Below are 13,455 nucleotides of genomic sequence, written 5' to 3' on the forward strand. Positions count from 1 at the left end.
TGGGTGGATGGTTGGTTGGATGGATGGGTGGGTGGATGGTTGGATGGATGGATGGATGGATGGGTGGATGGTTGGTTGGTTAGGTAGATGGATACATGGATGGACAGGTGAATGAAAAGCTAGATGGATTTCAGATATGAAAATCCAAGTGTGTCAGTATTAACAAAAACCTGGCTGGGGGCAACGGTCCCTTAAATCTTTCTTCCCAGTCCAAAGTTACTCACCTTCCCTTGATCAATGAGAAGCAGCCCAACCTGTGACAAGGAGTGAAAGTAGAAGGTCCCACCCAAAGACCCAACTAGTTCTGCCTATAAAACAAACACACAAAAAAATCACACATGAATAAATCATTAATGCATTTGATTTTCACTCCAGATTACCTCATAAGCTAAAATGAAGCAAAGTCTTTTTTGTTATGATCTATTTCCCCTCTATGGAAATGTAGCATGTAGGACAGAACCTTGAATGAAGATAGCTTTTTGGGGGGGTGTTGGAGACCCAGACTGTTAGATGGTGGTCTAAATCCTTCACTCCTGCTTCGGTTCCTCATACCTGATTTTGAATTTGTCAGCAAGGCATCCAGAAGCCAAGTGGGAGCATAAGACCAAGGGCCCTATCCTCGGGACAGTGGGACAGCCCAGCTAACTGCCTCCAGAAATCTTTCAGGTAAGAGAGAGAAAGACCACTATTTTATTTAAGCCTCTTAGGTTATCATGGGGAGTTTTCTATTATAAATAGCACCATGAACTGAATTGTCTCTCCCCCAATTGTGGGGGGGGGGACACACAAACATTCAAACTAGCATCACCAATGGGATGGTCCTTAGAGGTAGGGCCTTTGGGAGCTAAGTGGGTTTAGAAGAGACCATGAGAGTGGGCCCCAAGGATGGGGTTAGTGTCTTTATAAGAGACACCAGAGTGCCTGGGCAAGAATTCCTATTGGAAGGAGTGCCTGGGTGGCTCAGTCAGTTAAGAATCTGCCTTGGGTTCAGGTCATGATCGCAGGGTCCTACTCAGCGGGGAGTCTGCTTCTTCCTCTCCCTTTGCCCCTCTCCCACTCATGCTCTCTGTCTCTCTCTCTCTCAAATAAATAAATAAATAAAATCTTTTAAAAAGAGAGAGAGAGAGACCAAGCGTTCTCTCTTCTTCATGTGAGGACACAGTATGGAAAGAGCCATCTGTGAGCCAGGAAGAGAGCCCTCACCAGGAGCTCAATCAGCCATCATCTTGATCTTGGATTTTCCATCCTCCAAAACCTTGAAAAATAAATGTCTGCTGTTTAAGTCACCCAGTCTGTGGTGTCTATTATGGTGGCCCGAGGTGACCCAAGACATACAGTCAACCCAACCCAACTGGAACAGGTTCCTGGACTTCCCAGCCCATCACCTCCCCACCAGACACCCAACTCCTTCCCCGCTGGCAGAACTCCAAGGAGATGAATCAGGAACGTCAGCCTTCTGGCCTTGAAAAGAACAGTAACCGCCCTCCCCGCCACTCACACACACACATTCACACACACATGCACAGAGCAGAAAGACTATTGTATTAATAATTGGTGTTTGAGTGAGGGGGCATCAAAGAGAAGAGTAAACTTCACACAGAAGGGAGGAGTGCATTTGCAGTTATACTTAGGATGGTTGTATTGTGTTGGGTGGAATGATGACCTCGTTAGTGTCTTTATTTGGAGATTAAGGGTGGTTGAAGGAGATGCGTATAGGCGCCAGGCTGACAAGAGGTGGACTTGTGTTGGTTCATTTTGTGTGTCAGCTGGACTGAGCTAAGGTATGCCCAGGTAAGTGGTAAAACATTCTCTCTGGGTATGTCTGGGAGGGTGATCCTGGAAGAGATTCGGATTTAATTTAGTAGACCCAATAAAGATCACTCTCACCTATGTGGGCGGGCATCACCCAATCGGTTGGGGGTCCTCATAGAACAAAGAGGAGGAGGAAAGGTGAATTTGATCTCTCTTCTCGAGCTGGGATGTCCTGTCCATCTTCTGCCCTCAAACATCAGAGTTTCTGGCTCGTGGGCCTTCGGATGCTGGGACTTCTACCAGCGGTTCCCAGGTCCTCAGGCCTTTGTCTTCAGACTGAACTATGCTATCAGGCTTCCTGGTTCCCCAGCTCACAGATGGCAGATTGTGGGGCTTCTCTGCCCCCTTAAGCATGTGAGCTGATTCTTACTGTCTGTCTATCTACCTACCTACCTACATCAGTTTTTTAGTGATGATCAATTCCAACTGAGCACAGATGTTGAGTCCTTCAAGGCCTAATTTTGAATGCAAACATGGGGTTTGCATTAGGTTCTAGGCTCCCTTGGGCTTCCTGGGCAGGGCAGAGAAACCGCATTCAGGACACGGTCAGAGCTGGAGAGCAGAGTAGGCTCCCTGCCTTGCTTTGCACATACTTTCCGAATGTTTGGGGGCAAAGCCACTCTCTGCATTAGAACAAAGCAACCTCATGCTCTTAGCTACCAAGGATCCTGTCCACTTGAACTGTTCAGATCCCAGCTCTGCCAGGCTGTGTGGTAAAGGCCCCGCACCGCTCCGTGCCTTTACCCCTGTATCCGTGTCTTGGGGCTGCCCTGTGCTTGATGGCTTCAAACGACAAAAATGTACTGTCACATTGGTGGAAGCCGGAGTCTGAAATCAAGGTGTTGGCAGCGCTGGTTCCTCTGCGGAAGAAATCTCGCCGTCCCTCTCTTCCAGCATCTGGCGGTTGCCAGGAGTCGTTGGCATCTCCTGGCTTGCAGGTGTGGCCTGCAATGTCTCCTGCAGCATCACAAGAACTTCTCTGTGGGCATCTCTCCACGTCCTCTCTTCTTAGAAGGACAACAGTCATTGGGTTGAGGACCCACCCCGATCCAGAATGATCTCAACTTAATCATTAAATCTGCAAAGACCCGATTTCCAAGTAGGGTTATGTGCTGTGGTTCTGGATGAATATACTTTGGGGCGGGTAGGAACTGAGCCAGGACTGTTCTGTCCTCTGTGTAATTGGGATGTTGATGGCACCCAGTGGTTCTGAATTTTGGGTGGACCTGGGGTTAAGTGCAGACTTTACTGTGTCCCCAGCTTTGTTAACATGAGGACGCCTGAAACCAACCAATGCCCTAACCCCTTTTGAAACCCTTCCTAACTTCCTACTCTCCCTAGCCAGCTCCTTTGACCTGAAATTTTCCCTACTCTGTAAGCCCATCAGACTCTTCAAAAGAGAAAAGCTCTTGCTCACCCAGGGATTGCTAATGACTCCTACCATGCAGGACATAAATATATATTTATTATTTTGCTGTTCATTTTTTTACCAAATTGAACATACCTGTCTTTCATAGGCAAACTTCTGAAATTTGTATCCCCGGGTGTTTGAGAAATATACAGTGGTCTGAGATATCTGATCTCCGTACAAATAAGCAAAAACTGAATTACTCATATCCTGGAAGAAGGCACACATTCAAAAGGAGATAGAGGGTTAGAGTTGTTGGGAAAATGTTCTTTAAGGGTACAAGCTTGCAACTGGTAGATAAATAAGTTTGAGAGATCTAATACACAGCATAGTGATTACCGACAACAACACTGTATTATACATTTCAAAGTTGCTAAGAGACTACATCTTAATTGTTCTCACCACAAAAAGGAAACAACGATCATGCGATGGCGGTATTAGTTAATGCTATGGTGGTCAAACACATTGTAACATATGAATGTATCAAGTCAACACATTGTACACCTTAAATGTATACATTGTTGTATCTCAATTATATCTCAGTTTAAAAAAAAAGGAGATAGATGCCCCTGATCATGCTCCTGGGCATTTATCCCAGAGATGAAACTTATGTGCAGACACAAATGAATGTTCATTGCAGCTTTACTCATAATAACCAAAAAGTGGAAACAACCAGATACACTCCATGGACTATTACTTGACAACAAAGGGGAATGGATTAGATACACGCAATGAGTGGGAGGAGTCTCCAAGAAGTGGGAGGAGTCTCCAACCAGTGGGAGGGGTCTCCAACCAGTGGGAGGAGTCTCCAACCAGTGGGCGGAGTCTCCAGTGTGGACAAAACCTAATTCCCCAGAGTTAAATGTTGTAGGATCCCTGGTAGAGAATATTCTTGAAATGATGGGATTATAGAGATGGAGAACAGGTTAGTGTTTGCCAGGGGTTAGGGACCGTGGGGCAGGGACATAGGGAGAGCTTTGGGCTGATGGAAGAGTCTAGCATTTCGCAGGATGTAATCTTTCTGTGACTTCACACATAGATAAATGGCACAGAATTAGACGCACATAGTTATTTCCATGTCAGCTTCCTGGTTGTAGTTTTTTGCTACAGTTACATAAGGTGGAACCACTGGTGGGATCATTGGTGAAGGGCGCGTAGGACTTCCTGCAGGGTCTATCATCATTTCAAAATAACAAGTTTAAAAAAGGAAGGTAGGCGGGTATATTCTTAGGGTGTCAGCCAGGTGATCCCGTATCTCAGGTCCTCTCTGAACCCTGGGGCAGGGACCCTGCCCATGTCCATCATGGAACCTGATGTTCCAGCTGTCATGTCTCTATTTTCATTCATAATTATCTATGTTCAAAATAGAGCAAAAAAAAAGAATGGCAGGCTCCACACCATATACTCACCACACAAAATGGATGTCTGCTGTAACAACAGTTGTCACCAGAAACGTGTGAAACAGGGCGTTCTATACCTAAAGGGACAAGATCATTTTTAAAAACATGAGCTTCTGGGGTGCCTGGCTGGCTCAGTTGGTGGAGCATCCAACTCTTGATCTCAGGGTTGTGAGTTCGAGCCCCATGTTGGGTGTGGAGCCTACTCTTTAAAAATAAATAAATAAATAAATAAGCCATGACCTCCATAAATTTCAGAGGAAAGGGTAGAGCAGGGTTTCTCAACCTTGACACTACTGACATTTGGAGCCAGATGGTTCTCGGTTGTGGGGCCGTCCTGTGTGCGTGGTACTCTGTTCTGTAGCAACTTTGTCTCTGCTGACTCGATGCCAGTATGGCACCCTCCCCCAGTCTTAACAACTAAAACTATCTCCAAACATTGCCAAGGGGGACATACCTGTCACATGTGAGAACCACTGGTTTCGCAGACACTCTTAGGACCCTGCCAAAATGGCAGAAAGGGCTCCTTTCTCTTAGCTCCTTTCTCCTTCTCTTAGGGAGGCATTCTTTGATTCTATTGTAAAAGCAGAAGTTTCAGCTCCAAAGAAAATATGCACGTGGCCAACAAGACAGAGAGAGGTGCTCTTGGCATTACCGATCATCAGGGAAATGCAAAGCAAAACCCCAGTGAGATGGCACTCCCACGTATTGGGATGGTTATTATCAAAGAATCAGAAATCAAGTGTTGGCGAGGATGGGGAGCTTAGGAGCCTCGTGCACTGTTGGCAGGAACGTAAATGGGTGCATGTGGTGTGGGAGACAGGATGACAGCTCCTCAAGAAAATGAAAATAGAAATCTGGCAATCCCACTTCTGGGTAGACCTACCACTCAAAAGAACCGAAAGCAGAGACTAAAGGAGATATTTGCATGCCCATGTTCATGGCTGGATTATTCACAATCACTAAAACATGGAAGCAATCCAGGTGTCCGTTGACAGATAATGAATGGAAGAGCAAAAATGTCATGCAGACACACAGTGGAATATTATTTGGCCTTAAATAGGAAGGACATACTGATACCTCCTGCCGCATGGATAGACCTTGAGGATATTGTGCTCAGTGAGAGAAGCCAGACACGAGGACACACCCTGCATGAGTCTACTTGTATGAGCCCCATCCACAGAGACAGAAGGTAGATGTGGGAGCTAGGGTGGGTCAGGGGGTGGGGAGTCAGTCCTTTGGATGCTGTTGAAGAAAGCGATGGAGAGAAGAGGAAGAAGAGAGGCTGGACTGACTGGCATTACGAAGAGTCCTTATGGTCCCTCAATACATTAAAACATGGAGTTTCCAGATGACCCAGCAATTCTACTCCTAGGTTAGGTTACTCCAGAGAACTGGAAACTTGCATCCACATACAGACTCGTACAGGAATAGGCATAGAAACTCTATCACACAATGGCTCAAAGGACGAAACAAGCCAAGTGTCCAGCAGCTAATGAATGGACAAAAGTGGTTCAACCACACAGTGGAATATTATTCAGCCTTAAAAAGGAGCAAGCCGCTGACACACACTAAAATGGGAAGGAAGCTTGAAAACACAACATTTGGTGAGAGAAGCCAGACACAAAAAAGCCACAAAGTGTGCGATTCCACGTGTGTAAAACGTGCTGAACAGGCACGTCCACGGAGACAGAAAGTGGCTGTGTGGTTGCCAGGGGCTGGGGAGGGCTGGGGAGGGACTGCTGATGGGGAAGGTCTTTCTCCTCGGGGTGACGGAACGTTCCAAAACTAGATAGCAGTGATGGTGGCACAACATTGGGAATGTACTAAATGCCACTGAATTGTACACTTTAAAATGGTTAAAACGGTCCATTTTATGTGGCTTTTATGCTCCCTTCCCCCCTCCAAAATGAGAAAGGCAAGAAATGTGAGAGAGAAAAGAAGTGACGCAGGAGGGGGATAGAGGGGGCTGGCGGGGCAGCAAGGCGAGAGCCAATTCAGGGGTGAATTTTGGAGGCAAGGAGGTGGGGGGAAGCAGGGAGGGCTGTGCAGCTGTTTGGCTCCAGGCAGTAAGTTCTGCAAGGAATGGACGGACTCGTGTTTCAGAGGCAGCCGGGTGTTTGGTTTGGATGTGACAGTTGATCACGTGGCCCCCAGACTGGTCCTAGCAGGTTTCTGGGGCTTGTTTCTACAGTCCCTGACGGAGGCCCGGGGTCCCAGCTCCACCTGGGTTAGATCCATTCTGTACCCGCCCAGCCGCCGAGCATCACTCACTCAGAATCCCCAGGTCACCTTGTTGCTGAAGGCCAAATCCCAGCACTGTAATGAGAAGTCAGACGGGGGCCAAACCAGTGTGTGGCTCTTCGGCTCTGCTTCTCTGTCCCTCCCAGGGGCTTCTCTTGTCCTTCCCAGTCCCTCTCCAGCCAGGGCTCAGCAAGCACCTGGCAGGCACTGCACTGGCTGGACAAGGTTCCCTCTCGTGGGGTCCACAGTCTTTCACCAAAACTAATATAAGTGAAGCAAAAGAATAACACATGGCAAGATGGGGATCTACCAACCCTTGTGGCTCTCAACTGAGGAGATTTTGACTCCCGGGGGACACTGGGTGATGTCTGGGGACGTTTGTGGTGTCAGGACGTGGCGGGGGGAGGCGCACTCCTGGCAGGGGGTGGATGGGGCCAGAGATGCTGCCCCACATCCCCACAGTGCCCAGGGTGGCCCCCCACAGAGAACGACCTACCCTTAAATGTCAGCAGTGCTGGGGTTGAGAAACCGTGAACTGACTTCTTTCCTTTCCTCTCCTTGTTAAAATTTTTTAAAGATTTATTTAAGAGAGAGAGAGAGAGCAGGAGGGTGGGGAGGAACAGGGGGAGACGGAGAAGTAGACTCCTGTTGAGTGTGGAACCCAGCGTAGGGCCCGATCTCTTGACCCTGACATCGTGACCAGATCCAAAATCAAAAGTCAGACGCCCAACCATCCGAGCCACCCAGGCACCCCAAACTGACCCCTTCCTCATCATAACGGGTACCCAACCATCCCTCTTCTCTAAAGAATGGCATCTCCCTTCCCTTCCTTCTTGACCTCCTCCCCCTGCCTCCTGCATGAGGGTTCTCTCCTTTCTCTGTCCTCATACAGCTTACCTTCTGTCCTGTTCCCTGTCCCTAATGGGCAGCATGTGGGACTGAATATTCCCATCGCCCAGCCTTGTCAACGAGCATGTATGAGCCATTCTTGGCCCTCCTCGATCCTCCCTGACATCCACCCTAGCACAATTCCTGCTGAAGTCCCTCATTTACTCCAATCATGTCAGAGCAGACTTTTGTGGTGTGTAACTACAATCCCCAACAGAAACATGAGGTTCCCACCGTATGAACAATTTTCATTTGAATTTTAAAGGACAAGGTAGTGTCTAGGGGCTGACATCCAAGGAGCAGCTTTGTTTCTATTTCCAAAATTAATAAACCTGTTCTTGGATGTTGGCGGATTGCAAACAAAATAAGAAAAAATACAAAACACATATACCTAGAGATGTGTTCCAGGAATTGGCTTCATAGTCATAAATATAGACTTTTTGATTCACTACCAACACCAATACTGAGTCAGCGATATGTGCCGATGTTAATTCTGGTTTGCCAACCTGAAAATAACGACACAGGATATCAGGAAGTGCATCCTTTCTGACGGTTTGGAAACTAAGACGTCTAGATGCACATTTAAGAAATAGGTATGCCAGCAAGTTGTTTGGTTCCTCGGTGTTGGGAACTGAATATTCTGAGCTCACCTGGGACCGAAACTGAGGGCTCAGAATTGGTGTTTGGTGCCCTCAGATACCTCCTTCTTCCTTATCAAAACTTTCTCTGAGGATAAAGCTTAAAGTGTAAATTATGAACGATGAACATAAACGATAAATGTGTTGCTTATAAGAGAAACACTGGTGTTTCAATAGATGGCAAAGCCTTCTTTAGTGTAAGGGCCAGCGGTAGAATTTCTCAAGATAGTTACTGAGAGGGTAAAGGTTTTTTTCTGTTTTGGTTTAGGACAATTTAGGGAGGCCCTGAAATTAGTTCATATAATCTATCTATTCATAATGCACAAACAGTTATAAGGAGCACTTCCAACAATTCTGCTTCAGTAAAAGAAAAAAAAAGCCTATCTTAGTAGTAAGGGCAGAATAGAATCAACCCTTCTTCTGGCTTAGAAATTGCTCTCAATATCTTTTAGAGGTATTTTTTAATATAAGCCCCCAAACTAACAAAAACAGACTAGTGTGATATTTCCAAAATGTAACTTTCCCCTGAATGTTACTTATGTTGAAAATCCTTCAGATGGTTCAGTAAAATAACTACCTTCATTGATGCAGGGATGGAAAGTGGAAGGAGACTACTTCTGAAATTATCAGTCGTGAAAAAGATTTGTCTTCTGAAAGACAATAAAAGAGTTAAATTAGGACAATTTCTCACAAGAAATGAAAAAAAGATAATGTCAGACACTCTAAAAATGTTCTACTCAAACAAAATTCCTCTTTTTTTAAAAAACACATTTTATTTGAGAGAGAAAGAGAGGGTGTGTGTGAGCAGTGGGGAGAGGCAGAGGGAGAGAGAGACTCCCAAGCTGATTCCCCACTGAGTGCAGAGCCAGACATGGGCCTCGATCTCACGATCCTGAGATCACAACCTGAGCTGAAATCAAGAATCAGATGTCCAAATGACTGAGCCATCCAGGTGCCCCCCTCCACTTTTTAAAGACAAGGTTTGGGTTTTTTTTTTAAATATTTTATTTATTTATTTGACAGACAGAGAGATCACAAGTAGGCAGAGAGGCAGGGAGAGAGAGAGGGGGAAGCAGGCTCCCTGCTGAGCAGAAAGCCCAAAACGGGGCTCGATCCCAGGACCCTGAGATCATGACCTGAGCTGAAGGCAGAGGCTTAACCCACTGAGCCACCCAGGTGCCTCCAAGGTTTGGGTCTTATCTATCTTTGCATGAGTAAACCTCTATAGACTGGGTATTTGACTTCTTGAAATAATATTTTAAAGGTGTGACCATGTCAAATATAAAATTAAATAAAATGTACTTTAAGCAACAGCTTGCCTTACTCAGGATGAACTTCAGCTTTGTCATTTACATGGTTCTGACCCCACTAAAGTAAAAGGTTTCAGACCAGGAATGTGTATGCATGAAAGAAACAATGTGTTCCCTCAGGGCAGGAAAGTTTTAAGAAGTGAAAGGCCATCCATGAACATGGTATACTGCCTCCTTATCCAGATCTTTTTCTTCTGCCTCCTCCAGGAGAGTCTTACGGTTTTAGACAGAAAGGAACTGCGAGTTATTTCTTATGTTTTAAAGTGTTTGTTGCTATTGGGAATGATGTTTTTCATAACTACTTTTCTGAGTCGTCATGGCTAGTTTACAAGAGAGGTGTTGATGTTTTCAACGTCTGTGTTGTATTTGGCCCTCCTGCTGCACTCAGTTATTACTCCTAGGAGCTGACACTCTTGGTTTTGGCAAATGTTGTCTCTTTCTCTCCAATGTGTTTTACATTTCATGTATTTATGTAGTCATACTGCATTGGCTGGGAACTCCAATACAAAGTAAATAAGAGTGATACGATTCTCTGTTACTTTTACCTTTATGTTGTCTCTTTTACAGGGCTGAATACATTCAGCAAATACACAGTCGACATCAAAACCAATAAAACATTGGAGGAGAAAGGAACACTGAAGCATAAACCAAGGAATATTATTTTACTTGTTTATTTACTTTCAGGTTTTGTTTCTCTTGCTCTCTTTTTTATGTACCATGTACTGGACCATGCCCAGTACAGAGCCCAGTGTGAGGCTTGAGCACATGACACTGAGACTGAGACCTGATCTAAAATCAAGAATCAGATGCTTAATGGACTGAGCCAGGAAGGTGCCCTTGGGTTTTGTTTCTGTTTTAGAATCTGTCACTGAGGTGAGTTTTGTTTTGTTTTCTCTTCTTTTCTTTATTTAAAATTTTTAAAAGATTTTATTTATTTATTTGTCAGAGAGTGAGAGAGAGCACGCACAAGCAGGGAGAGGAGCAGGCGGAGGGAGAAGCAGGCTCCCCACTGAGTAGGGAGCCGGATGTGGGACTTGATCCCAGGACTCTGGGATCACGACCTGAACCAAAGGCAGACACTTAACTGACTGAGATACCCAGGCCTCCCTTTTCTTTTTAAGAGAGAGAGAGAGCGAGCAAGCGCTTGTGTACACAGCCAGTGGGGGAAGGAGGTGTTGTTGGGTAGGAAGGGCAGAGGGAGAGGAAGAGAGAATCCCAAGCAGGCTCCATGCCCAGCATAGCACTTCATCTCATGACCCTGAGATATGACTTGAGGCAAAATGGAGTCAGATACTTAACCAACTGAGCCACCCAGGTGCTCCTGAGTATTCTAAACAAAAGTTTTCTGAACTACTATAAGGTTTTCACCTATTTTGACCTTTTTCTTTTTTAAAACAAACTCTAATTCATTCATGCATTAGGTACCCCTTTGTTGGATACCAGGCTCTGATGCCCAAACACTGTTTCTACCTACAAGACCTTCTTTAGGTCACTAGGGGAATAAATATAAAGAAACAATTTTGGGGTTGAAATAAATATATAATGGTTCACTTTTTCAGGAACCTTAGCTATTAGAAACCTAGTTAAGAACCTAGAAGGAAGTAACCGCAAATTCAGCACATGCAAAATCAACACTTTTGTTCACAGGCTAAAGTTCAAATACCTTAGTAATACGCTTTCCTTCAAATTTTATTTGGTCTGGTTTTAGACACAACTTGAATACAGTAAATTAGAGGGGTGCCTGGGTGACTCAGGCAGTTAAGCATCTGACTTTTGGTTTCGACTCAAGTCAGGATCTCAGAGTTGTGAGGCTCTGTGCTTCTCTCAAATAAATGAATAAAATCTTAAAAAACAAAAAGAAAAGGTTTGAAACAGTAAATCAGAAAGTAGGAGACTCTCATGACAGTCTTGCAAAAGACTGGCATGTGGTCAACAAAATATGATGTCTGTAAACATGGGAAAGAAATAGGAAACATTTAAATTAGCTATATTGGGGTGCTTGGGGGCTCAGTCATTGGGTGTCTGCCTTCGGCTCAGGTCTTGATCCCAGAATTCTGGGATCAAGCCCCGCATTGGCCTCCCTGCTCTGCAGTAAGCCTGCTTCTCCCTCTCCCAGTCACCCTGTTTGTATTCCCTCTCTCACCATCCCTCTCTCTGTCAAGTAAATATTTTTTTAAGAAATCTTTTAAAAAATTAGGTATATCATGATTTTATAGCAAAAGATAACAGCCAACTCCAAAGGCAGTGGCTGCTGGCGTCAGCCAGGCCACACTCCTACTTAGAAAACTTGACTCGCTACCTATATCCTAAAGGATCAAGGGCAAGATTTCTAAACTGGCCTGCAGGGTGGTCCATAATCTGAACTCTGCCCATCTCCCTACCCTAGGGCTTCTTGCCCTCAGCACTATTGACCTTCCCCACTGTCACCCTGATGGACTGAAATCCTACCTGGGCTTCAACTAGTCCCTGATGCCCCTTCCTCCATGCAGCCTTCCTTGATTGCCCCCAAGACCGCTCCTTCTCTGAACCACTAGATTTCACGTATGACTCTCTTAACCCTATCTCCCTCCAATACTGCCTCCCTGGTCTCTCACTGTGCTATAGCCTCAGCCCCTCACTTGCGTCCTTCTGCCGTCTCACCTCTCTGCTACCTGTTTGTCACCCAACAATCAACGGTCATTTTAAAAAAGGAGTTAGATTGTTTCACTCCTCTGCTTAATCTCTGGTGGCTTTCCACTGAAATCCAAATGTGTCGCCACACCTTACAAAGCCCCACGTGATCTAATACTGTTGACATGTCCCTTCACTTCTTCCCCTCACTCGTTGTCCTTGAACTGTTCCTCCAAAAATCAAGCAAGGTCCTGCCTCAGGGCCTTTGCTCATGCTGTCCCTCCCACCTGGAATGCTCTTCCCCACTGACCGGAGAGGAAAGGACACTCCAGGGAGAGGTTCCAGATGGGACAAAGGGCTCAGGAAGCACACGCATGAGCAACATAAACACATTAGCATTTTAGGTTAACTGCCAAGAAATGGGGTCCTTGTGTCTGAGAACGTGTGTTGAACATTTTGACAGAGTCTGCCAAACTGTCCAAACCCACTTAGCCTCATCCATTTTGTCCTCATCCTCACCAGCGCTCTCGGCAAAAAAGTGACATTTTCCTCACTGTATTAAGCATTAGAACGTCTCATTGCCAGAAGCTGTTGGAATCAGACCCTCTCTGACTCCAGCGTGTTGTGGGGATCAGGATATTGTTTAAGCATGTTATGCTTTAAGCTGGGTGTCGGGCAAACTTTTCCTGTAAAAGGACAGAAAGGCCATATTTTAGGGACCCCATGGCCTCTGTCTGGACTGCTCAACTCTGCCCTTGTAGCACAAATGCTTCTGTGGACAATTAAAACTTTATTATGGACATCAAAATTTGAATTCCATGTTATTTCACTGCCACAAAATACAGTTCTACTCTTTACTGCCTTTCAGTCGTATAAATACATAAAGACTGTTCTTAACTTGCCAGCCATACACAGTCAGGTGGCAGGGCTGAATCTGGCCGGGGAGGCCACTGTCTGTGACTCCTGCTCTAAAGCAGATGTGAGGAGGGGACCATTCTGCTCCTGGGCTGTCCCACACGCTTGCCACAAACTCCGCTGAGTGTTTGAAATGTGCTTCGTTTGCGTGGCTTCTACACTGCACTTAATTTTAATCAACTAAAAATTTTAATTTTTTGAACTGCAGTACAACACACACAATATAAAATGTG

General features: G+C 45.5%; 1 protein-coding gene across 1 annotated transcript in view; it reads right to left on the reverse strand.

Moving 5' to 3' along the window:
- LOC111161833 (cation channel sperm associated auxiliary subunit delta) overlaps positions 1-13,455 on the reverse strand; it is a 47,320-nt gene that overhangs the window by 29,609 nt on the left and 4,256 nt on the right. The window contains exons 4-8 of the mRNA XM_022525839.1: positions 8,965-9,037; positions 8,141-8,255; positions 4,630-4,697; positions 3,317-3,430; positions 225-308 (exon numbers count right to left, since the gene is read on the reverse strand). Of these exons, the coding sequence (XP_022381547.1) occupies positions 225-308; positions 3,317-3,430; positions 4,630-4,697; positions 8,141-8,255; positions 8,965-9,037 (454 nt within the window). The remainder of the gene's footprint in view (positions 1-224; positions 309-3,316; positions 3,431-4,629; positions 4,698-8,140; positions 8,256-8,964; positions 9,038-13,455) is intronic.

Source organism: Enhydra lutris, unplaced genomic scaffold (genome assembly GCF_002288905.1).
Source record: "Enhydra lutris kenyoni isolate GAN:26980312 unplaced genomic scaffold, ASM228890v2 scaffoldscaffold86, whole genome shotgun sequence".
Taxonomy (NCBI): Eukaryota; Metazoa; Chordata; class Mammalia; order Carnivora; family Mustelidae; genus Enhydra; species Enhydra lutris.